This window comes from Embiotoca jacksoni, unplaced genomic scaffold (assembly GCF_022577435.1).
Source record: "Embiotoca jacksoni isolate LCO1_2020_lvr unplaced genomic scaffold, fEmbJac1.0.p SCAF_41, whole genome shotgun sequence".
NCBI lineage: Eukaryota > Metazoa > Chordata > Actinopteri > Embiotocidae > Embiotoca > Embiotoca jacksoni.
The window spans coordinates 2159288-2185474 of NW_027185394.1; the positions used below are offsets into that span (position 1 = coordinate 2159288).

Below are 26187 nucleotides of genomic sequence, written 5' to 3' on the forward strand. Positions count from 1 at the left end.
TTTCAGCTCTTATTTACTGTCGTTTACATTATAAAACGTACCGGAGCCCGTCTGAGCACCGACGACTGTGTCCGTCTTCAAATGAGGCGTTCAGGCGCTGTTTGTGAAAGTAGACTGCAATATAAAAGAGCTTCCGGCTCTGAAAAACAGTTCCAGAAGTGTCTTCAGCTGCAATACCAGCGAGTGCCACTAGAGGTCGGCTCCAAAAAGCCTCCGGCTCCATAGACTCCCATTCAACTTCTCTCATCAAATCCAAAGTGAATAAAATGTGTCCATCAGTTATCTCGGTGTTGTTAGCTAAAGTCACTCCTTCTTCTTAGTTTTCTGGAGGTCCATCTGAAAATAATCCCTCATTCATTAGAAAAGAAGATTCAAGAAGACCTGTTTTGTATCAAATATAAAACATCAAGATCGGCGACGGCATGAAAAGTTCTGATAAAGATTTTGTATCTTGAGGTAACAGATCTGCTCTGTGGGGTTTTAGACGTCCTGTGAACCAAAACAACCCGATTTGCTGAGGATCACCGACTCAGCGCCGCCCGAGACGACCGTGACTGGTTTTAAAGAAAACAATAAAAAACAAGCCACAGCTGAGTGATATCTGGGCTGCAAGCGCACGTTATGAAAACTAATCAGTCTGAATATGGAGCTTAAAAAAACCCCCAAAAAAACCACTGTCCCTACCATGAACACAGGTTTATCAGAGATTGGAGGTCAGACTCAAGGTTGTTGTGAAATCCAAGGAAGAAGAAGGTCGAGTCGGGTTCGTCGCCGTCCTCTAAAGAAAAACACAGCAGCTCCTGTTTTTCTTGTCTTATTGCCTCTCAATTATTAAAGGCGGCTCGTTACTTTTTGAACAATAACGCGGATGCTCCTCTCATCATCCTTGAAAATATTCCATCATCATCATCATCATCATCATCATCTCTGGCCTCCGTGACTCACACTGGTTGTGCCCTCTGTGTGCCAAAGCTTGGCGTGGATAATTAATCTAATTTTAGCTCGCTGTGTGTGTGTGTGTGTGTGTGTGTGTGTGTGTGTGTGTGTGTGTGTGTGTGTGTGTGTGTGTGTGTGTGCGCGTGTGTGTGTGTGTGTGTCTGTGTGTGTGTGTGTGTGTGTGAGGGAGAAATACTGGACAGCGCTGTCATTTTCCCTCAGCGAGGATGCCGTCGGCGGCATCGGTCTGCCACGCCGTTATCTTCCTCCCCCGTCTCTCGTATCGGGAGACAAAAGCCGATATTCTCTGTGTCTTATTCTGCATGTGGTTTTTAATACCTGCAGCTGAAGCACCTGATAATGAAACGATATTAAATTCATGCCATTTCTTTTCTCTCTCTCTCTCTCTGTCTCTCTGTCTCTCTGTCTCTCTCTCTCCCAGCAGTGGATGCGGTGCCGGTACAGAAAGATGGGGATCAGGTAAAAAAAAAAAAAATACGCCGTTATCTTCTATCTTTCTCTTTTTTTTTTTTTTATGCCGTAAACGCTGTTTTTCTACACACCTCGTGACATCTGAACGATCCTCGTCTCCTCGAGTTTGTTTCCAGGATGTTGTAGCCTGGTGTTACCTCCATTATGGTCTGGAAACCCCTGTTTGCATGAAGGTTTGTTGAAGACCTGGCTTTTTGTTTTTCCTGTGGTAGTTTTGACGGTTAAAAGGCGCGTGATTAGGATGCAATGATTCCCAACGGAGGAGCGGTTCCGACCCAGATGTGGTGAGTTTTGGGTTTTTGGGAACTGAAGGAGTGTAAATGGTTCAGAGGGAGAAAAAAGAAAAGTGTCCTCAAATGTCCACGGTCGAGGTTGAAAATGACAAAAATCTTAAATCTTATCATCTACGGCTTCAGACTACAATAGCAGCTACGTACCAATTGGCGGTTTTGAGCTGCATTGTGGGTAATGTCGGCGTCAGGTTTGCATTAAAAAATAAAATAAAATAAAAGTGGACGTAGCCTGTGGGACGTCATCCAAAAAGGTTTTCCCGAAGAGATGTTTTTGAAGCGGCGCCCGACTCCGCCCATCTCACGGCTAATCCAAACAATGTACGTGCGCTTGAACGTAGCACGCTTACCGTCTCAGAGATGTAATGCAGAACTTTAATAAATATAATTAATAAAGTAACTACCTAACCTAACCTTTAAGCTTTTGATTCAATTTAAATCAGTGGATTCTATCAAAAAATTCTCCGTAGTACAGTTTTCATAAACGCTAAAATGAGTCTGTAACGTGTTTATTTCTGCTGTAAATTTGGGCCATTTTAACATGAGGGGTCAACGGGAGCCTCTAGTGGCCGTTCGAGGAACTGCAGTTCTTGACAAATGGCTTCATTTTTCTGTCCTTGAAGTTGACGCTTGGCACAGTTGACCACGATCACACGATTGTTCCCCCTTTTAGCTCCCCCTGCAGGCCTGTACTCGCATTGCGCTTTTTTACGCTCCAGATCCGAGCGTGTTTACGTCGCTAACGAAGAGACTGCGTTTTAGCTCACGCGTGCACCTACGCAACACAACGAAATTGTATTTTTAGCGCAGGAATTTGTGAGAACCAAAACCGTTATCGATCCAAATATCCTCGACTGTATTAAAAAACAGAAAAGACTTCTACGGTGTACACGGAGTAACAGCAGATTTAAACAAATTGTGATTTGTTCCGTCTTTCCGCTCTGATTTTAAAAAGTGAGCAACGTCTAAATACACAAATCTCCCAGTTTGTGGTCGTGAATCTTTCCAACAAAAACGGCTGCCAAACAGCGAGACGTCCTCCACCGAGCCTGAGTCAGCTGCCCGACCTCGATATACACGGTTATTCATTTTTTACTGCTGAAGACCAGACTGAAGGAAAACATTTCACCAAAAAAAAAAAGCCCGGACGTCCGTCTGCTAGCATCACCGGGGACGTCTGTGAGTCAGTCTGCAGACAGGTGGTGAAATATTAAAGACGGTGGCGTCGTCGTGGCGACCGAGACGGAAAGACAACCACAGTTCTTCTTTATTTTTATTCGTCCCGGGAAGTTTCTGTTAATTGGTTTTGAGATGGCGCCTCACAGCAGAGAGGATTGTGGGTTTGAAACACCCCGAGGCCGGCCGCGGCCTTATTGTCAGAGTCGATGCACGTTTTTCTTTCCCTACGGTCTTCATAGTTTCAGGATAATTAGCGCCTCTAAATCGTCCGAGGTGTAAACGCCTGTCTGTCTTGCATATGTCAGCCGTGTGATCGCCCGACAACTTGTCCTGGGAGTCTCTCACTCGCTGTTCAGCGTTGAAAGGCTCAGGCGTGATAAGCAGGTGTAGATAAGTGACTGACGGATGGATGTCTTCTTAGTTTTTGGGGTTAGCGGAGGGGGGGGGTGTCTACAACCACCTTTACATTAAAGATGAAAATCAGCACTTTTACTCTCACAGTCGGTTTTATATGAAATCCAATCGTCTGTTCCTTCATTTAAAAGTCCTGAATGTTTACAGTGTGCTGAACCTGAACCTGTTTCAGTATTAATGTCTCATGATGACATCTGGTGATCGTTTATTGACTTTTGATATCAATACAGATGCATTTAGTTCAAAACTGTTCCCTTAACGAAACTTACTCGATTCCAAATTTTAAAAAATGGTTTCTTCCTGTTAAAAGAGAGTTTTTCCTTCTGTTGGAAGTTTCTTCTGTTAAAAGAGAGTTTTTCCTTCTGTTGAAGGTTTCTTCTGTTAAAAGAGAGTTTTTCCTTCTGTTGGAGGTTTCTTCATGTTAAAAGAGAGTTTTTCCTTCTGTTGGAGGTTTCTTCATGTTAAAAGAGAGTTTTTCCTTCTGTTGGAGGTTTCTTCATGTTAAAAGAGTTTTTCCTTCTGTTGGAGGTTTCTTCTGTTAAAAGAGAGTTTTTCCTTCTGTTGGAGGTTTCTTCCTTAAAGGGGAGTTATTTCCTCTTAGATCACGTGTTAATTGTTAAATTGTTGAATTGTTGGGTTCCTCTGTATAAAATTTCAAGTTCAAAGTTGGGTACTCTGCTTGTGACAGTCTAAAAGCTGCTTCAGAGTCTAGAAAAATATTAATTGAATCTACTGACCGTGTCTCTGTATCTGTCAGGAATTGTAAAAAAAAAAAAAAAAAAAGCAACGTATTGTGACAAAAACCGTCGGTGTCAACTTGCAGAGGCTCGTATCAGTCAAACCAGACTGTGTGTGAGTGTGTGTGTGTGTGTGTGTGTGTGTGTGTGTGTGTGTGTGTGTGTGTGTGTGTGTGTGTGTGTGTGTGTGTGTGTGTGTGTGCACGGCTGCACTCTTGCGACTGTCTGTGCGTGACCGGGTGTGAAGGTGCGTCTGTGTTGATAGTCTCTTACCGAGGCCACAGAGCTGCTCTCCCCGGGGCTCGGCCTATTACCGAGCCATGTATCACTTCTCAGCTGTGGACCCTGGAGAGGGGGGGGGGAGGAAGAGGGAGGAAGAGGGAGACACAAACAGAGACATCTTTTTGTTGTCCCATCACCGTCTGCCGGCTTGTTTTCCTCCACTCGTTTCTATCTGCCTCCTACGTCGAGGTCGGAGGGCCGACATGCTCCGGCTCTATTAATATCTCAGACTAACATCAGTTTTTGCGCCTAAACAAGTGAAAGCAAGACACAAACGTAACTCTAAACTCACGCCAGCGGTGGTTCGTGACAACAACTTGCTTAAAATCTGGACCGCATTTCCCAGAAGCCCCTTGGCTTGACGTCAGACGTGCGTTCCGGCCCGAAGTGTTCGACACATCTCTGATTTTTTTTTGGGGCTCGGTATCAGAATGTATTTTTTGATGTTTCTTGTTAAGCACCGATCCCCCGGCAGCCTTCGAGTTGTTTACTTCCCGATAACACGACTTCCTCTGTGTAACTTACAGACCGGCAGAGAGAGAGAGGGAGACGGGAAGCCGGCAGGCGGGGAGGGATTTCAGAGATGATTCAGACAAACAAACACGCAGCAGACCGACAGACCGAATAAATCCAAACACACTTTTATAAAAAAAAAAAAAACAACAATCCAGGCTGCGAACGTGAAAGAGCTGCCGAGAGTTAACGGAGTCGAACCGACGCAGGAATATAAAACTTCAGACCAGAGATGAAAAATAAAAGTCTCGGCTATGTGTAGCGTGTTGATAAGATTCGACTGCACGATGCATCTCGAAGCAGTAAAGATAATGAAGGAAAATCAAACAGATTATTTTCTGTAGCCTACAATTTACAGATGCACCCCGAACGCCTCACACGGAGACTATCGGTAAACACTACAAATTACAGATATCCCCTGAACGCCTCACATTCAGGCTATTGTATAACTACAATTTTACCAATGCTCGCTCAGTGCTGTGTTTCTGTCCTCTGATCTCTGTGTCTCACTGTGGGCGGAGCTTAAACCTCTGCTGTAACACAGAACAGAATCAGGTGTTTTACACGATTACAAACGAATCTGTCTTCAATTATTCAGATATTTTTGATAAATCGGTTTACTACGACCTTTTATACTTCAGCGGTAAATATTCTGCTAACAGGTGAGGCGTTAAAGTGCCTCTAGAAACTTTACATCACACAAACCTTCAGGTCACGTTTATAACCACATGAGCTCATCAGTAAAAGCGAAAGAAAACATCCGCGTAGCGTCGGAAACCCGCCGAGAGGCACATTAGCTGAAACACCAGCCTGATTGTGGTTCCACTAAAAGTCAGATCAATACTGAGCGCTGGAAACCAGATCTCCTCTGAGGACGGAGGAGAAACTCACAAAAAGCCCGAGTCAAAGGACGGAAAACACAAACACATCTGACCGAGATTTAGACGTAAATTTATCTCCAGCCGTGTTTAAGTTTTTGTTTTTTCTTCAGTTCAGGGTTTTACAGGCTTCAAACAAGTTTCTTGAAAGCCGCTGAAAAGATTTCCGACCGTCTGTAATGTTCTCCATTGACTGCCCAAACTATAATACCCCCCCCCCCCCCCCGCTGGGATTTGAATATTTTAAATACAACAAAAAAAAGCCTCTGAAAACTGCACGTCCACATCATGTGAAAGTGAAATTAATTAAGATTAGCAGCTTTTCCACAGGAGGATCCCACAGCTGTGAATGCTTCTTTCATGTGGTACAAACCCGATCACTTGCTTTCTATTACTCGCTGCTTTGTTCTTTATGTGACTTATTGTTCGCCGTTCACCGAGCTTCTGACAAACTTCAACCTTTTTCAACCGAAGCGGCCTCCAAACTTTTAATGACGTAAAAGACATAAATAAATCATGTTTTTTCTGTACTAGCCTGCATAAATTCTGCTTTTAGAGTAAGATGAAAGTTTTTAACCTTTTTAACACCTGTATGTGGTGTTTTTATATTCTAGAAGACTCAAAAAACACAGAATCATACAATCAGGGTTTCATATGTCACAAACTGAAGGAACCAATCAACGAGCAGGGCGGGGCTTTTCCTTATTCCTCCAGCTGCGCTGGCTATGGGGTGGGCGGAGACAGAGGCGGAGACAGGCGGGGACAGAGGCGTGGACAGAGGCGGAGACAGAGGCAGAGACAGGCGGGGACAGAGGCGTGGACAGAGGCGGAGACAGAGGCGGGGACAGAGGCGGGGACAGAGGCGGGGACTATTCAGAGGTGGCGAGTTACGTCGAAGACACTTTTTTTTATGGGAAAAAAACCGTGTAGATATGTAATTTAAATGGACACAGATGAGTTATTAGAGGTTGGTCAGAATCTGGAGGAACTTTAAGTATTTTCAACCTAATTAGACGTAAACTGTACTGTAATTTGGCAATATCTAAAATGATTGGTAGTGTTTGTCCTATTTGTCAGATTGGCAGCTCGTATTTTCTCATTCAGGTGCAAAAACATGCTGCCATTGAGAATATATGTATTTAATGTTATATTATTCTGCTGTAATATATATCGATGCATCAGTCACTTTAGAGCAGTTCTGTCTCCATATTATTACATATTATTACATATTATTACAGCTCCAGTTGTTGGTTATTTGTATTGTTATTTCTTTTACATATTCATTGTTCTTATCTGTTTTTATTTACTATCGTTAAGCTGCTATAACGACCGAATCTGCCCGCTCAGGGGGGGGATCAATAAAAGTTTATCTTAATGTTTTATCTTATCATTGAAAGAGAGAACCAATCATCCGGCCCACTGCATGCTGGGATAGAGCTGAACGCCCTGTGACCCTGAGCAGGATAAAATAGATGAACCGACAGCCGACCGGACGGCAGTCGTTGTTTTTGGGTTTTTTTTTGGTGTAAAGTGTGTCGTTCGGTGGTGGAAACGTTTGAAGGCGTGACTCCGGCATAAAGAGACGATTTAAAACGGCCGTCGGTTCACGGAGGAAGTCTGTCGATGTTATCGCGTCCGAACGGATCCGAGGTTTCCAGCTGCCGGCGTCTCGCTTCGATTCGGAGAAAACTCACTATTGACGAGGGAGAGCTGAGCTGCTGAAACATTCTTTGTGGAGTCGATCTGAACACACACACACACACACACACACACACACACACACACACACACACACACACACACACACACACACACACAGTCCAAGGACACGGACAACGTGTTTTCTCAACATTATAAATCACGGCTGAAACCTCCTACACACAGTTATTAATTCGTTTCCGTGAGCAACACACTGACCTTCAACCTCCGCTTTGTTTGCATTATGTGAATAATTTAGAGGCGAGGACCAACAGTTTTCTGCTCGGCAGCGCGGAGACTATAATTTATTTGCCGAAGCTCGACAGGGTCGTCGATCAATACCGAGGACTGAATGATGACTCGGCCGGCTGCGCAGGTTTTTTTTTTTAAGGATTTCAGAAGGCTCACTCTGCTGGAACGTGAGAAATATCTAAAAAAAACTAGCGCAGGGATTGGCGTGAAATTTGGCACAAACGTTCACGTCAACCGGACGATGAATCCTACTGAGGTTAACGTTTTTGGTTTGTTTTGTTTTTTTGTGAGAAAACAAAAATCCGTTGCTCATTTCAGGGTCGTTTTAAAACGTTTTCCAGCCTCTTACATTGGAATATTTTCTGGTTCTTTTCCTCCTCTGTGAAAATAAACTTAATATCTTTTGGTTCAAACGAGACGTTTAATGCTTAATCTTCAGCTTTGGGAAAACCTGGTTGACTTTTTAAATACTGTATATAAGAGTGGACGTCGTCTCCGGGTCAAAACAACGCAGAAGAGAACGTCAAAATGCAGTACCACCAAGGGCCACCAGGGGCTGGCTCCATAGACGTTAATCAGGTTTATTACAGCAAAAATACTAAAAGCTGCATTCGTAAACGTTAATAAAATGTCCAACTACAGCTCTTTTCCAGCTGTTAGGAAGGTTTGAACCTGCTGGAAAGATTTTTTTCAACCACCCTGGAAACTCAAACGTTTTAATCTAAGAATCATTTATCGACTACCAGTAAACCGTTTATGAATTACAGGAAGGTGGTATTCACATCTTTGTTCTGACTTTGAGTCAGAACAAACGTACGGGACGTACGGGAGCTTCGGTCAGGGAGGAGATAACGTTTATCGGCGTCGAACGACTTCCTGCCCGAAACCAACGGGAGCCGACGGAGGTCATAAATGACTCGACGTCCCTTTAACACCGAATACATTAACATTTAACTAAAAGAGATCCCAATCGCGGATGATGTATCGCTGCTGCGTTGGTAAACTCTCTTATAACTCACAATCGGACACAGCCTTTTTCCAGATAATGACACCTCTGCGGATCCGCGGCCGATTTATTCTGGTTGTTGAGATGGATTTTTGAGCCCGAGCCGCATCGTCGCGAAGAAGCGTCATTTAATCCAGTTCAGAGTTTCAGTGATTAACGTGTTGTTTTTTTGTTCAGTTGTTTTTTTTTCTCCTTTGTGAATAAATGAAGGTTAAAAATTCTCGCTCGTGACCCCCCCCCCCCCCTCCACCTCCCACCACCACCACCACCCCCTCTCTTCCCCCCGCTACCGTGGTCGCCGAGGCGACAGGTGACGGAGAGCTTTGCTAAAATCCCAGCGCCGAGCTCAAGGGTCGCTTTTGTTAAAGGAGGATTATTCTCACTTCTCATTCAGTTGTCGGGAAAATAAACATCTCGTGACATGAATATTACATCAACGCCTCGGCGAGGCGGAATTAATTCGAGCGTTCGGCTTCGGCTCGCCCCGTGGTTTCAATTTGCTAACCGTCCCGTGTGTTTGACGCCAGACGAGGGAAAATGTTAATCAGGGCGGGGAGGCCTCAAAACCGAGTCAGACACCAAATTCGCGTCTGTTCATGTGGATGTTGTGGTCGTGGAGCAACTTGAGCAGCAGCTGATTAAAGCGTGAATAAATCCAGAGGAAGAGGCCGAGCTCGTTTTTAATAACCGCTACTTCCTCTTTCTTCCACTTCTTTACTGGTCCTCCCAAATACATGTTATTACTGTGTTGATGTTTCTAAAATATAAAAAGGGCTCTTGACCCTTTTGGTTACTTCGATGTCTTTAATCGTTCGGCTGTAGATGTTTATGAATCGGCTCTGTTGCTCCTGTGAAATTAATTTGCGGCTGCAATAATTCAATTTTTATGTCAAAGACAGGTCAAGACTTCTTTTATTCTGATGTCACGGATTAAAATAAACTGGTAAAGGCTGAAAAAAAAATATGGCTGCTAAATAGTTTTTTATGAGAGAAATGTGAAGACATGAACGTGATATTAAAAAAACCTTTTCATACGCCGATGTCCACCGAGACTCGTTTTAACAGGGCAGTTTGGAGGAAATAAATCTGGTTTTCAGGAGTCATGTTGAGGTTACAGAAACAAACGAGCACAAAAAAGATCAACGATCAGATTTCACGTCTCTACACTCGGTGATGTCACAGACGAGGTTTCAAAGGTGAAATAAAAAAGTTAAAATTTCATACTGGCCTAAAACCCCCCGACAGACACTTGATCCCGGTCGATCGGCCTCGGTCGGCGGCGCCGCTGCTGTGCGACGACGGAGATAAAGTTTGGCATTTACTTTGACATAAAGTATTTTCCGTTTCACCTCTCATGCGGTCTGCGATCTGTGAACTCGGATGCTTCGGCTACGATAACAAGCTCACGGTGCCAGTGGGAAAGAAAAAAAATCTCCTCGGGCCGCTGGGACAGAGGGGCCGATATTAAAAAAAATAAAAATAAATAAAAAGTCAAAAATCCTTTTTGACAGCTGTCTACTTAAATTCTCTGGAGCAACCGGAGTTTAAAATATATTCCTGTTTCACTGTGTTTGTGCCTGTTGTACAGTAACATGAATAGGCATGACGGCCTGTGTGTGTGTGTGTGTGTGTGTGTGTGTGTGTGCGTGTGTGTGTGTGTGCGTGTGTGTGTGTGTGTGTGCATACAGGGACACAAAATACATGCTGTCCAGGTTTGGCCACCCATCAGATTCGCCGTTGCCCCCGGCAACAGAGTCCCTACTTGGACGGTATCCGTTGGTTACCTAAACATTGTGAGCAGTGCGGACGGACAAAAGAGGGACAGCGCAGCAGGCGGCGTGAAGGCGGCACAAAATACACCATTTTCTACATTAAGTCTGTATTAAACGTTTAAACAGACACTGTCGACACAGAGCTGCTTTCTTTAGTGGTTTAAGTTTAAAATGAAGATTTCAAGACACTCGTTGTTACCGCTGGTAACGTGACTATTTGTGATTTTAATGGTGAAACTGGAGCAGAGAAACATCAGATTTTGGGGAAAAAAAAAACAAATCTTCAACAGGCCCCCTACAGCCAAGTGTTCCTGAGCCCATGCAGCGATTTCCACTCAGAGAATCGTGGCTGTTTTCAATGATTGAGAACGCTGTTGCCGTGGCGCCACAGTTCAGGTGGTTTTGCAGCGAATGTTTTCCCCTCAGAATTCCAGGAAATTCGTGTTTCTGAGTGACGTTCAACGTTTCGAGAGGGGGCGGAGCTTCACCGTCCAAAGACCGAAGAAGGACACACCAGGTGGGTTTTCTTTGACGTCGGCGGTGGTGGTGTCACCCTGAAATTCATCCCCACAGAGTCAGACTGTCGACACCGAGTTCTACCGGGAACCTTCTGGTGGTTCTGTTCTGGTTCAGACTTCTTCTCCGCTTCGTAGTCTTCAGGTCAGTCTGGGTTTTTTGTGCTTCCTGTTTTCTTGTTTTCGCTTCCTGCCCTTTTTTTTTGTTTCACCTGTCCCTCGTTGTCCTTCCCTCCCTGCTGTATTTCAGTCTGTGTGCTCTTTCTTCTTCCCTCGTTGTCAATTTGTTGCTGCGTCTTTTGAAACTACCACGGCAACAGAGAAACGCTGGCCTGTTTGTTTTTTTGAACACACGTGTTGAAGAGTTTCTGTTTCTGCCCCCCAAAAAGAAATTTGCCCCCAAAAATCTGATGTTTTTCTGCTCCAGTTTCAGGTCAATGATGAAATCACCGAGGAAAAGTTGAACTTTTTCCGATCGCGCGGCGCTTCGACCTTTATTTAAAACTTCATCTCGTTTTCAATTCAACTTCTAACCGGATTCGCATAAAATCAACGGACTAAAGAAAAGTTGGAAACAGAACGGCCAGAAACAGTTTGCGTCGCCTGAATGGAACGAACTTTCGACACCTTCGATGTCCAAAAAGTGTTTAAAATTAGCGTAACTGGGGAGTGACGCCTCCTTCTTCCCTTCGGTTAAATCTGTCTTCTCTGCTTTACTTTTCCCGTGCCGAGTTTTCCTGGGAAGGAATCAATGTAAGTCTCCTTGTTTACATCTCCTGTTCTCTCCTCCTGTCATTTCCCCTCCATCGCTCACCTGCTACCTGAGTACATAAGTCGGACATCCTGCTCGCTTATCCGCCGTGCCGCTCTCTTCCTTATCTCTCTCTCGCCCCCCCTTTTTTTTCCCCTCTCTCTCTCTCTCTCTCTCTCTCTCTCTCGCCCGTGTCCTCTCTTGGCCCGACGCTAATCTACTGTACTGCAAGCTTCGTATATATACGCGGAGTCGCAGATAACAGGCTGTAATAAGCTTATCTCGTCCACAGCCGAAGCGTACAAGTCCCGGTTTCCACAGAAAAGCAGGCGCATGATGAAGTGGCATCGCGGCTCAGCTGTTTCTGTACCTTCAGCAGAATTTACTTTGCACGATGCACTTTTTTTTTTTTTTTTTTTTTTTTGGTTGGGGGGGGGGGGGGGTTTCGGACTCAAAAGCTGCCCAGAGGCAAAAAAAGAAATAATTCATAAATAATAAAATCACCCATTTGGAGACACATTTCTGGTTTCCAGCAGCAGAAAGTCTTTTTCGGATAAACGGAGACATTTCTGACCCGAAGGCAGCAGAGTTTAAGACGGAAGGAAAACCTGTCTTCTGATTGGCTGAGTCTTTTCTGAGTGACACACGCTCAGGCCAACCATAGTTTGCAATAAAATGTCCACAAAGCCAAAAAGCTTCATAGAGCTACAGAGTGGCTACGTTACGACGCGTGAGCGCTTTAACCCAACATAATAACAATAACAATAATAAGCTGAAAGCAGCTGGCCGCTAACTGCGAACATTTCTCCAGAGCTCCAGAGGGAGTTTGAGAAAGACGTTTCTGCACTTGTGGTTTATTACATTTGAGGAGGAGCAGGCTCTCAGGGACCCGAGACTAATGGAGGAGGACGGCTGGAACATCTGTACGCCCGCCGACTTCATTGTGTTGTTACGTGCGCGACACTCTGTTTGGACACCGCGGAGGGACCAGATATAGTTAGTTTGCCTTCGTGTCGTAATTAATGCGCTCAAACTCCAAATATTACATCATCATCTATCACCCACCCTCCCCCCTCACCCCCCACCGTATAACAGCGTCCACATGTTTTTCCTGCTCCTTCCTACTGTAATTAGCTGTTGGGAGAAGCTCATTAAGAGCTCCGGCTCTGTCTCTTGTGTTCATTAGTTTTCGGGTCGGGTTTGCTGTGAGTGCCGGCGCCAGGAAGTACAGTAGAAACCACACGAGGATGAGCGAAGTGGCCACGCGGTCGGCGTATCTCCTTCAGGATTTAAAAATAGTTTCTTAACTCCTCAAAAACCTGTAAGTCGTGGAGAGGAACAGCATGTGCAGTGTGTTCAATGAGCCAAAGATATCTAACAAGCTGCGATCAAACAGTTCAGAGACTGTCCCTGAACGCAGCACAGCGAGGCAGCAACGTCCTTCACGAGGACGTTTTTTAAAGCGTCGTCTCTTGATTGACATCAACACGTTGACGTGACCGCTGGTAACGTGAACGTTTGTGATTTCACCGTGAAACCTGAAACTGGAGCAGAGAAACGTCAGATTTTGGCACAAATTGTTGGGGGGAACAATAAATCTTCAACATCCCCGCTTTGCAGCCAAGTGTTCCTGAGCCCATGCAGTGATTTCCACGACAGAATCAGGGCTTTTTTTTGTGGCAAACTCTGGAAACGGTCAACAGAGACTCTCGAAACGCTTCAGACAGTCTAAAGCGATGAAGCGACGAGCCGGGCGACGTGTTTCTGAGTGACGTTCAACGTTTCAAGAGGGGGCGGAGCTTCGCCGTCCAAAGACCGAAAAGAAGGCGCGTCAGGTTCTGGAGACACCAGGTGGGTTTTCTTTGACGTTGGTTGTGTCACCGTGAATTCATCCCCAGAGTCAGACTGTCGACACCGAGTTCTACCGGGAACCTTCTGAGGCGTCTGTTACGGTTCGGACTTCTTTTCTGCTTCATAGTCTTCAGGTCAGTCTGGGTTTTATTGCTTCCTGTTTCTTGTATTCACTTCCTGCCTTTTTAGTTTCACCTGATTAGTTTCACCTGTCGCTCGTTGTCCTTCCCTCCCTGCTGTATTTAGTCTGTGTGCTCTTCTTCCCTCTTTGTCTTTTGTTTGTTTCAGTTACCTGAACGGTGGCGCCATGAAGATTTTCTGTTCCCCAAAAAATGTGACCGACAATCTGATGTTTCTCTGCTCCAGTTTCAGGTTCCACGGTGAAATCACAAATGTTCATGTTACCAGCGGTCACGCTAACGTGAGGAACTCAGGTGCTGATGTTGGTAAAGAGACGGAATTTGGAAAATGGATTCACAATCGAAACTTTATGATCTACCCTCATATTGCATAAACGAATTATCCATTGATGGGTGTGGGGGGGGGGAGGTCACTGTTTCATTGCTGCCTGTTTTCCATGTGAGCACCACTCGAAATGTGTTGATATCCAGGAGTATTTAAGATCGGTAACGTTCGCAGGAACAGACAGAATCAGCCATGAGAGTCAAAGACGGGTTTCGAAGCGACAGGAAGGCCAAGAGGGAAGACCTCGGGTAAAATAGCTGACACAGGTTCAAGCCCCAACCTGAGCCCTCCAATACACATCTCCTGTTATCTGCACCTGTTTCAGTACCAACCCGGTGGCAGGGCAAAGCGTGAAATAGACACGCCAGTCCACTACAGCAAAACTTGAAATAGACACGCTTTGGCCTGTCTAGTCGTGAAGGTTATGCGTTTTCCTGTAGTGGAAGAAAATGAAACCTACTGCATGCGTAGAGACGTGAGATTCACGGGAAAATGAAACGTAAAGCTAATACACGTGGTCGGGGTTTGGAAACGAAAAAAAAATAAATCAATAAAAAGGTTTATCACCTCCTGGATTCGAACCTCATCGTCCCGCACGGCAGTCACGAATACCACGAAAAAAATGTCCTTTGTTGCGGCACCTTGGTCACATCATCACGCGTCACATGACATTTACTTGTGTGACAGTTTCATGCTTTAAAAAAAAAAAGGTGTAACTTTCACACCTAGACAGTCAAAAACGTGACTATTTCACACTTTGCTGTAGTGGACCGGCGTGTCTATTTCACGCTTTGCCGTGACACTTGGTTTTCAGTATCTCCTGGCTCCATCATTTAACCACGTCACAGCTTTTAACAACTCCACACACAGGTAACGATTTGTTAAAAACACGGTGTCACTGCACGACATCCAGCAGTAACCGTCCCATCATGTTTTTCAGGATGATTTTCAGCTGCTGTGCTCATAAAAGTCTCTGATGTCACATTTGAACTTCCTTTGAATCAGCACTTAAGCATTATTAATTTTTTTTTTGCCTTTTAGCCAGCGTATATCTGTGCTGCTCTTCTTTTCAATCAACTATCCCTATAAGCCATTTAACAAAGTGCTCCAATAATTAACCCTCCTTTTATTCCCTCCTATAACCACCTTCCTGCTCTATCATCCTCAAACTGTTTTCCTGAATCTTCAATCATCCGCTCTCCTCACCTCAATTTCTTTGGTTCCACTTTCTCTTTCTTGCTTTTATCTCTCATTTATAATAATTTTGTCATTTTCCCTGTCTGGTTGATCTTTTTTTTTTTTTTTTTAATCTACATGCCCTTATATTTCCTCATCTTTTTTTTGTTTATTTTGTTTTTATTCTCCATCTTTTTAATTCTTCTCTGCTCCGACCGGACCTCACGCCCCCTCTTCCCCCCTCCCCCCCTCTCTCTCTTCAGTTGTCCGTGGAGGACACCACGTCCATTCTGCCTCGTCTCAAGAGGAAGCCCCCCAACACCTACGGGATCGGTGCCCTGGCTAAGTCCTCTCTGACAGGTGTGTCAGGTGTGTGTCTGTGCTGCTAGATGGTAAAACAGCCCCCATGTTGCCTCCACGTGCTCCGCGGCGGGCCGAGGGTGAAGTTGTTGTTGTCGAGCACCGACGGGGTTTTTTACCTCCTTTCTGTGAAAGATAACCGTCGGTTTTTCTTCTCGCGAGTCGTTCGGACGGTTTGTTTGGTGTCACGTCAGCGCAGCAGCCAGATGATCAACGTGTGGTTTGGTTTAGAGCTGGCAACTAGTTTCAACAGCGCCGCTACAGGAAACAGTCCCTCCGGCGAATCGTGGAGTTTTCTTTTGTGATTTTTGCGATCCAAAAGCGTTTAAAAAAAAAAAAAAAACTTAAATAAAAAAAAAAGTTATGTGGCTTTTTTGTGGTGAAAATGGCAAGTTGAGGAAAACAACTGTCATTTTTGTTAACTACTACCTAAAATAAAATGAAAACCAGCATTACGACCTGGTGGTTGTTTGCGTAACCACTCGAGTTGTAGCGTACGTTGGTTCATGAGCGAGTTTAAATTTCCCTGAAGGTGTTCTTGTGGGAAACAATGCGACCTCATAATGACCTTTGATCACCAAAAAGTTCATCCTGGAGTTGAATCAAATATTTGCGACAAACTTGGAAGAAATTCGTGAATATTTTTGCCAAGATCAAAATCTCTTGATGTCACGGTGTGACCTTGATCTTTGACCTTTTCCCGCCAAAATCTATTCAGTTCATCCTTGGTACCGAGTGAATGTTGTTCTTGAGATATCGCCTTGAAAAGACCGGGACGGAAATCGTTGAACACATCCTGTAGGATTAGACGGACGCAGGGAAGTGTCCCGATTGGTCGTCTCATTCTCACGATTAAAGATCACGTTTCCCATAAAAAAGTGAGTTTTGTCGATAAAGCTCGTTTGGTTTGAAAAAGTTTTACCGCTTCAAGCAGAGCTTCTGATAATTAACTTTATGGAACAGAAATTGCGTAAATTTTAAAAAATTGCAGGCCGCCGTACTTTTTGTCGCGATGCAGTCGTCACCGTGATCGTATGCTCAGGATTTCCTGGAGGGGCTGATGATTAATGAAGGTCAATGGACCGTTGAAACCAAACCATTCGTTCCAGTTTGCAGAATGGAGGTTTTCATTTTAATGATAGCAAAAAAAAAAATTTAAGCAGGGCTTTTCAAAATAAATCCAAGTGCTCACAGCTGGAAGATTTCTCTGTAATGTGAAAAGAAGGCAGAACTTGTGATGTTTGATACCAAGATATTTTAGAACCATTCAACCTCCAAACAGCCTTCGATTGGTCACACGTTAAGATATGAAAGACGTTTTTTTTTTTGTAGTTTTAGTCAAAACCAAAGAAGAAAAGGAATCCAGAAAACAGAAGTCAATGTCTGAGTTTTTTAAAATCTCCATCCTGCTGCTACTTTCTTTCAACTTGGTTTCTGCACTGCTTTCTGACCAACGAACCGTCCGACACGCGTGACGAAGAAAACACGGGAATCTTCTTCAACTTTTGGCCGTAATCGGCCGATTTTTTTGTTTTGTTAAATCAAACTTTGCCTCGACAGAATACTTCACTCTCGATCGGGAGGAGGAGGAGGAGGAAGAGGAGCTTGGAGCCAACATGGCCACCCCTGTGGGTGCCCCCCCCACCCCTTACCTATATCACTCCCCCGCCCCCTTTTCCCCCCCTCACACACACACTCTTCCATTGATTATCAGCTGAAGACGTCAATGACGGACATATTTTCCGGGAGTCATTGACGGGAAATTCAATCAGATCTTTGATTTCAAACAAGTGAAGTAAGTGAGGCGACTTACTTTAAAAAAAAAAAAAAAAAAAAAAAAAGGAATAAAAAAACCCGACCTACTGAAAGCATCTCCACAGGCGTGTTGGGAATATCTGTGACGTGGCCGTGCTGCTGGTGGTGTTGGTGGTGGTGGTGGTGGTGGTGGTGGTGTTGGTGGTGACGCAGTGACTCTTGTGTGTCGTGTCGTGTCTCCACGTGGCCGCCGGCCTCTTTCTGTTGTCGTGCTTCAATCTGTGCTTGTTTTTTTTTCTTCTTCTTTTCGTTTTAGCGCCTTGTTGTTCTTCTGTTCCCGTCGTTGTCTTCTCTACTTTAAAAGTCAACCTGTTTGGTATCATTTTAACGGTGTGCAGTAGTTTTATTGTTATTATTATTATTTTTGAGCCTTTTGAATAAGCTAAGACAACACCCGACACCCTCCCCCCTTCATCCCCCCCCCACTTCATCCCCATTCTTTCCATTCCTATTTCCATCCCCAATTAAGCTCTGCAGGGAGCGTTTGATTTTCAAATGAGATTGGCTCTCTATTGTCTGAGGGGAAAAACTGTTCCTATTTATAACTCGGCCTGTTAAATTGGGAAGGGGGGTGGAGGAGTGGGGAGGAGTGGGGGGCAATTTCCAAAGCTCCATCTCTGTTTATTCATGCCTGCTTGATTTTTAATTGAATCTCTTTTTTTTAATCGATCAGTGAATATTTCCCCCTGGTCGTTGTTTTTTGGGGGGATCCTATATTTGCATCTTAATCGGGCCTCAGACTCGTCGCTCGGACATTTCTCCGTCGCTCTTCGTCTCTGTGACACGTTTGCTTTAGTTTTTTTTAAATTACGTAAAGTCTTAACGAAGCTCATTCGTTCTGTTTACCGGGAGATGAGTAACGGCTTTAATCATTCGTGTGGGTTTTGTCAGCTGTCATCCCTTTTTTTTTTTTCCTCTTCGAGTCAACGAACGCGATCCGATCCGTCACCCGACCTTTGACCCGATCGCCCGACCGGATACGCGTGCAGATCCGTCGGTGAAACTGTACGGTGATTTAAATATTTTACACATGTAGCTCGGATCGGATTACGGAGAGAGTTGATGCGCTGAACTACTAAAAGATGTCTGATTCTGATTCTGACTCACTTCGTTGCCGCTCCGAGACTCCGGATGAAGGACGACCTTCAGCCGTCTGCTCCACCGACAAACAAACATCTGACACTTTTAAAAAGACCCAACTCGCTGCTTCGTGACATTTATGTGGTGAAACGGTTTGGTTTCACACTTCGGTACGTTACGGCTGAGAAAACAACCGAAAATAATAAATCGATATTAGAATCTGGCTTAAATTCAGAGTGTCAAACAATAAATGGCGTAAAAAAAAAAAGAATTATGATAAAAAAATAAATAATGTGTCAGTAATGCTCCACTGAATGACTGTCTGACCTCAAGTATAAAATGAGACCTTAAGCTGCAATAAGCTGTGGGTGGACCACAGACTGAATATAAAAGTGTTCGTAGCTTCCAGGTCTGAATAATGAGGTCGATGCAGAAGTGTCTTCAGCTGCAATACCAGCGAGTGCCACTAGAGGTCGGCTCCAAAAAGCCTCCGGCTCCATAGACTCCCATTCAACTTCTCTCATCAAATCCAAAGTGAATAAAATGTGTCCATCAGTTATCTTGGTGTTGTTAGCTAAAGTCACTCCTTCTTATTAGTTTTCTGGAGGTCCATCTGAAAATAATCCCTCATTCATTAGAAAAGAAGATTCAAGAAGACCTGTTTTTGGGGGCGTGTCTGTTTGATTGACAGGTCTGTGGTGCAGTCAGGTTACAGCTGTCGGTCTCAAACTGAATCCATCATCCTGTAACGTTTTGGTTCAGGATCATCAGCGGTGACTGTCACACTCGTTCTGATAATCAGCATTCGAGTGATAACTTGACGTGTGACAGATTTTAAATGAATTTGATGAGGTCACTGCAGATGAAGCTCCGCGGACAGATGTTTTGAAAGCAGCTGTGGTTGACTTTAAAAATAATTCCCACAAAAAAAATTCCTCGCGGACTCCCGACGCTCCTCGTGTCCGACCGGATGTTTTTAAATACGCTGATGAAGCAGAACAGGTTGCCGGGTTGTTGTTGTTGTTGTCGTCATATCATCCCTCTGGTCACCTAACCACCTGAATTCATCCATCCCAGGTCCATTTATTCAACACATCCTCTCTGATAGTTTCCCATCATCACCCCCCCGCCCTCCCTCCGACTCCCCCCGAACCCTCCCAGCCTCCCTGGAGCCTCAGCTGCAGAGGCCAGAGGTAGTTTTGACAGTGTGTGTGTGTGTGTGTGTGTGTGTGTGTGTGTGTGCGTGTGTGTGTGTGCTGCCGGTCTGCCCCCCCCCCCTCGACTCCCGCCACCCTTGTAACTGTTCGTAGGCGTGTCTCGCTCCATGAAGGACAAGGTGACGAAGCCCACCGCCATGGCCCAGGGTCGCGTCGCCCACATGATCGAATGGCAGAGCTGGGGCAAACCAACGGCGGGGCCGATGGGGTCCGCGGGACACAACAACCTGCAGAGGGAAAAGGAGCGGAGGATGGAGAACGACGCCTACAGCGACCTCAGCGACGGCGAGAAGGAGGCTCGCTTTGCTGCGGGTGAATAAACACGAAAACATTTTACAGCATGACGAGACAGAGGTGTGGCGCGCAAATGGATCCCCGGGTCGACATCAGCACCCGAGTTCCTCACAGTAACGTGAACGTTTGGGATTTCAACCGTGAAACCTGAAACTGGAGGAACAAACTCTGCGACACGCCTCCTTAAAAGCCGAGTGTTCCTGAGCCCATGCAGTGATTTCCACTGATTCCTCTCCCTCCGCTGTGAGCGGGCGTGTTGTCATGTCGGAGAACCCTTGTTGCCGTGGCGACACAGTTCAGGTGGTTTTGCAGCGAATGTTTTTCCCCTCCGACGCCCCAGAAGGTTCCCGGTAGAACTCGGTGGTGAAAAAAGAAAACCCACCTGGCGTTTGACCGTTTACAGAGTTTGACCTTCAAATTCTGACGTTTCTCTGCTCCAGTTTCAGGTTTCACGGTGAAATCACAAACGTCCGCGTTACCAGCGGTCACGAAAACACGTGTAACTTAAGTACTGATGTCCATCAAGAGACAACACTTGGGATACTTCCTCATGAAAGTTATTACTTCGCTATGCTCAATGCGCATTACTATGCTATTACTAACACGAAAAAGTCTCTAAATGTTTTGATTGCACCTCAGAAAGCTCGTAGAAAATGAATCCTGGTCACATGACGTGTTTTAGATCAGTTATCTGTATGTTTCAAAAAACAGCAAAAGTTTATCACAACAAAAACTTGTCCTGATATCTTTTCAGTCAATATACATTTTTCTAGTGTGCCACTTAAAAGCTTGGGATGTTTAAGTGGTTCTGGCAGAGTTAAACACATTTTTTGTGTCACACACATTTGTTTTCAACCATTACAGATTTAACACTTTTTCCATGTTAACTATTTTTTACCTCCTTTGATTCGTTACTCGCACTGATGCTACTTTTCCTTCCCCGCTCAGGCATCATGCAGCAGTTCGCCATCTCGGAGGCGACCCTGTTCGGCTGGACCTCCATGGACGGGGAGAGTATGGGAGCCGGCTCCAACCAGGGCAGCGTGGCTCACCTGAGCGAGGTCAACCAGGAGAGCATCACCAGCAGAGGTACGGCCGGTTTTAAACCTCCGGACGGCTCCTGGACACGAATACCAACCGCAGAAAATCTTGGGTCAAATCTTTGGTACCGCTGAAAAAGATCTGGTTTTGTCTGAAACCAGTTAAGAGGTTAAATACAGGTTCATTGTAGACACTAATTGAGATTGAATGACAAGTGGTTTCAGACCCAGAGATCTGATTGGTCGACTGAACATTTGGAACAAATCATCATGACATCACACCCTGCTTATCACTAGAAAATATCACTCCGCCTTCTCAATGGGAATATTTAATTGGAGATTAATTTCAGACATTATGGAATATAATGTTTTTACTTGTTATAGGTCTATTAAATTACCCATTTGGTCTTTTTTGTCGCTGTAACACTACGGATAGTCGTGCACGTAAAATCCATGGGTATCTTATTTTCAGCAGATATCTTAGTTCATCAGATATCTTTGTTTATCAGATATCTTTGTTCCAACCAGACTGAGCTAGCTGAACAGTTTAGTGTTTCTATGTTCTGTATTTATTCAGTTGCAGACTAGAAATCCTCTCTGTTGCTAGGGTGGTTGCTAAGGGTCGGGCTACTTCCTGGAGTAGTAAACATTGCGAACGTTACATGAGAGTCTACTGATGCGACTGAATGTTTTCCAGTTATTAGTCATACCCCGTGTGTTGCCATGGAAACGGTAATCACACTCGCCCCGGGATATGAACAGCGAGGCTTTACGGACCGCATCGCTGTCGCGCCGATATCGACGTTAAAGTGGACACCCTCTCGGGTAACATGGCTTCATTCAAACCTGTCAAAGTCGAACGTGTTTGGACCACACAGTGAACCGCCTGCTCTGCACAGACCTAAAAAAAAAAAGAAGAAGCCGCGTCACTTCCTCTCCCAAGCAGCTGTGAAGGACTTTTGGAGGGCAGAGCCGCACAGCTGCACATCTCCTGCCTTTCACTCCGACCGGGCACTCGCTGAACAAACACTCCCAAAGACAGATGCAGACGACAGCTTGTCATTTAAAAAAAAAAAAAAAACATCGGAGCATGTTTCTCGTGGCGGGTTTCATCGTGTGTGAGAAAATCTAAAAGATTCTAATGCATAAAAACTCGGTGTAATAAAACACCAGGAGTGATCCCGGTCATGTGGGTCGGAGCCTCAGGTGGCGGGATGTCTGTTGAGTTTAGCCGCACACGAGATGATAAAGCAGAAAGATAAGACGGGGATGGAGCAATTTGCTCGGGCGAGATTAGAAAACTCCCCCCGTCTTGACTTCACGGGGAACGAGCACGTTGCCTCAGAGGAAAATCAAAACAAAAAGTAATTTCTCTGACAACTTTTTTCCTAAATTTTTCTGTGAAAATAATCCAGAATTCATTTGTGACTTCGCTTTTCACTTACTTAAAAAGAGTCGTTTCGTTGGTGTTTAGCAGAGCAGAGCGCTGTCCGAACCCGGAGGGACCCTGTAGGTTACACAAGGACTTAGCCCCGCCCTCATTAACGACACCATCTGGGCTCCGCTCTGCGCTTCATCTAGCATGCAACACCCGACATGCACACGTGTGCGACACGCAAACACAGCGACCGTTTAAAACGCCACTTAATATCCCTTATTAGTACTGCGGGGATGTTTCTCCTCTGTGTGCTCCATGACAACGACACCGCTGCTGATAGGATAGTCACACTCATATTAAAGTCATTACAGTGTGTTGCTTGTTAGAGTTTTAATTACGACACTTACGGCTAAAGCAGTTCAGCGTTTATGGATCTCCTTTATTGTTTTATGCCTACTTGCTTTTATTTAACTTTATGGGGGAAAATTATTTATTTGTCGCTGAAATTACTCGACTGCCTGAGCTCAAGAGGAAAACAATATGATGTATATTTGTCTTTGAGGAAAAAATTATCTGCCTCGATATGTCGATAATAAAAAAAAAAAACTAAAAAAAAAAAAAAACGGCCGTTTTTGTATCTAAATGGATTAAAGTCCTACTTTTGATCAAAACATTCAGACTATGTTCAAAAAACTGGTAACTTCCTGAAGCTAAATAGACAAAAGTTTCTACCTGGTCAGAAGTGAATCACTGACGAGCCCTTAAAGTTTGTTATGTTTGAGAAATCATTGAAGTTCATTTCATCTCCACCTCTCTCTGTTCTTTGTTCTCATTTTCTCCTGTCTTTCCTCTGTCTTACACCTCCCACCTGTCCGGGCTTCCCCGTACAGACCAGGTGCTCCACCACTCCTCTGCCGATGTCTGGCCTCACACCTACGTCTCACAGGGCCTCTACTGCCTGTCGTCCTCTGACGCCTGGGACCCCATCACCAGCCAGCCCTCGGGCGTGGCCTCGCCTGCTGCAGGCTCCTACATCATGGCCACTGGTGATGACTCGTTCTTCTCCTTTTGTAGATCTTTTACGGTCGCTCGGGCTGCGGGTAACGAAGTGTTTTTTATGCGGCCGTTGCAGGGGGCAGCAGCGGCACGGGGGGAACACCCGGCGAGGGCTTTGAGGGGTCGGTAGGCAGTTTCATTCAGCAGCACCAGGCTCAACTCGCCCTGCAGCACCATAGTCAACTACAACAGCTGCAACAGCTTCATCACTACCAGCAGCAACAGTTTCTGCACTATCAACAACAGGTCTGTAGAGCCAAGACAAGTTTCTTGAAGTGTCTTAACGTGACGCCTCCTTTTGTGTTCAATGCAGAACAGCAGCGGTGAGGAAAAAGAAGGAGGCTCTCCGCTGTGGAGTTTACGATGGTTCAACCTGCCACCGAGGCTCGTTGTGTGCACTCACTAACGACACAATATGTTACATAACAGCATCAGGTCTTCGGTGTTTTACTGAATCTATTACAAGCGGCAACCAGCGGTGACGTCACCCGTTGGTTTGTTGAACGGCCGTTACGAAGCCTTCAGTTCGGATTTTGTCTGGCGGCATCTTTGCTAGTTCGTAGCAGGAAGTGACCATATTTGGATGAGCTGGGGGGAGGAGCCAGCGGTGTATCTGACTTGATCTAATTGGGAACTTGACGATACTACGTCCCGCCTACCGATAGCTGTAACCTGACTGTCAATCAAACAGACACGCCCCCAAAAACAGGTCTTTTTGAATCTTCTTTTCTAATGAATGAGGGATTATTTTCAGATGGACCTCCAGAAAACTAATAAGAAGGAGTGACTTTAGCTAACAACACCGAGATAACTGATGGACACATTTTATTCACTTTGGATTTGATGAGAGAAGTTGAATGGGAGTCTATGGAGCCGGAGGCTTTTTGGAGCCGACCTCTAGTGACACTCGCTGGTATTGCAGCTTAATGCACTTCTGCATCCGCCTCCTCTCCACCACTACAGCCCAGTAAACCCATACATCACTGCCACCTCTTCTCCCAGCGAGATTAAATGATACCCGGTCCAGTCTTCTCCTCTCTGACCTGGTCTCGTTACGTCTCTTGTCTTGTTGCTGGCATTATAAATCTTATTGGTGTAAATCCGCTGCTGACTTTCAGCTCTCGGGCTGCTGGAAGCTTTTTCTGCAAATTGAAGTGAGTCACGATGAACTGTGACACCCGGAGACTTTTTTCTTCGGCTCCGCTGGCATTGTTGCATTCTCAGAGCTCATTAAATAACTGCGGGTTAGGAAATAATAACTCTGAAAAGGTCAGGGACTGTGTCTTAGAAAAGGTGTACTGATCCGAGACCGCAATGGAAATGAGCTTGTTAGCTTCACCCTGTGTATCATACGGCTCCCCCGCAAGAAGGAGACGATTGAACGTATCGCATCACATTTCGAAATAAAACCTTTCAATCAGTCCGTCGGTTCTCTAAACATCAGTCGGTGAATGAGAGCCTGAGATATTTCCTCATTTTTCTGTGAAGCACCATCCCGACTTCTTTTGTTTTGGTATTCAGCATTCAGCTTCTCTCCTGAAATACAAAGTCAGTAGATGTTTTCCACGAGTCACGATGGCGTCATTAGATAGAATTCTGATCAGTGTCCTGGTGGCCAGTATTGATCAGGCCCCAAACACAAGCCATGTTTGGGGGCTTGTCTGGTATAGATGGGCGGGGCATAGTTTCCTCTGGTTCTCTGTCAGCTCATCCAAACAGTCGCTTCTGGTTTAAAAAAAAATCAAGACGGCGACGTACAAAATGCTCCACTGGAGGCTTGAAAACAGAAGTACACAAACCGGTGGGTGCGTCCGCCGCTTCAGTAGCTTGCTGTGTGAATGTTGTCCATTGTTCAGGAGCTTTGAGATGTTTTTGCGTTTCTTTGAGAATTTAATTCCAGAGGAAAACTGCACTTTTGGCCACTTTCTGAGCGACTTGTGGCGTCGCTGAGGGTAGATCAGGAACCGAATCCTTAATCCTCCTCCTCTTTCCTACAGTCCGTGGATCACAGGCAACACAGTGCCTCCCATTCCCTCCAAGCCACTCCCAACAGCACCATCCACAGCCTCGGTCCTCCCACCCACCCTCGGCTAGCCGACCTGTGGGGAGCAGCGCAGGTCGAGGCGTACCAGGTAGGCACTCGCCCTGCTGAATCCAAATGATGGGATTAGAGAGCGCGCGGACCAGAAGATGGTTTAATATGTTCTGACAGAGCGGCGGTGACAGTTTGCAAGGACAGAGGGGTGCGTGACTGCATGTGCAGTCACTGGGATACGACTCGTCTAAAATCCCTGTCAGAGTGACGGAGACAACACAGTCATCCTGACAGCATGTCTCTTCTTATTGTGGTTTATGTTGTTCGGTCCCATCTATCAAAAAGTAAAAAAAAAAAAAAAAATGCCAATATCAAGTTCTTGAGAGCCTTTTTTGTGCTTTTTTCATTGTGCTTGACTCTGTTGTTGTCCGCTAATGTTCTTTTCTATGGATCTGGCTTTGTTTATATCAGCAGGCCTATTTAGCACACATCTGTAGCGCAGTGAAAGATGAGCTGCCGGGGAAGTCGGCAAGGTAGGAGACAGGCTGGAAAGTCTGCATGTAGCACTCCCAGAACGTCTGCATGACAGCCTGAAGGTGAATCTTGAAAACGAGACGTCTGTAAAAAAAAAAAAAAAAAAAAAAAATATCAGCCTGGTCGTCCAGAGTGGCATGCCACACAGTCGGCAAGTTTTTACGACTCTCT

The 26187-nt window shown here is 45.2% G+C and overlaps 1 protein-coding gene across 9 annotated transcripts in view; it reads left to right on the plus strand.

Annotated features, from left to right (window-relative positions):
* The window catches only part of LOC138209971 (CCAAT/enhancer-binding protein-like), a 41991-nt gene that overhangs the window by 13562 nt on the left and 2242 nt on the right, over positions 1-26187 (plus strand). Inside the window, exons 2-9 of one of the 9 annotated variants that reach the window (XM_069168819.1) lie at positions 1379-1416; positions 11697-11717; positions 15471-15576; positions 19773-19991; positions 20922-21062; positions 23282-23437; positions 23524-23693; positions 25445-25579. In XM_069168819.1, coding sequence (XP_069024920.1) covers positions 1379-1416; positions 11697-11717; positions 15471-15576; positions 19773-19991; positions 20922-21062; positions 23282-23437; positions 23524-23693; positions 25445-25579 — 986 coding nt within the window. Of the gene's footprint in view, positions 1-1378; positions 1417-11696; positions 11718-13990; positions 14013-15470; positions 15577-19772; positions 19992-20921; positions 21063-23281; positions 23438-23523; positions 23694-25444; positions 25580-26187 lie in introns of those variants that run through there. The other 8 variants (XM_069168821.1, XM_069168820.1, XM_069168822.1 and 5 more) reach the window with 8 other exon arrangements.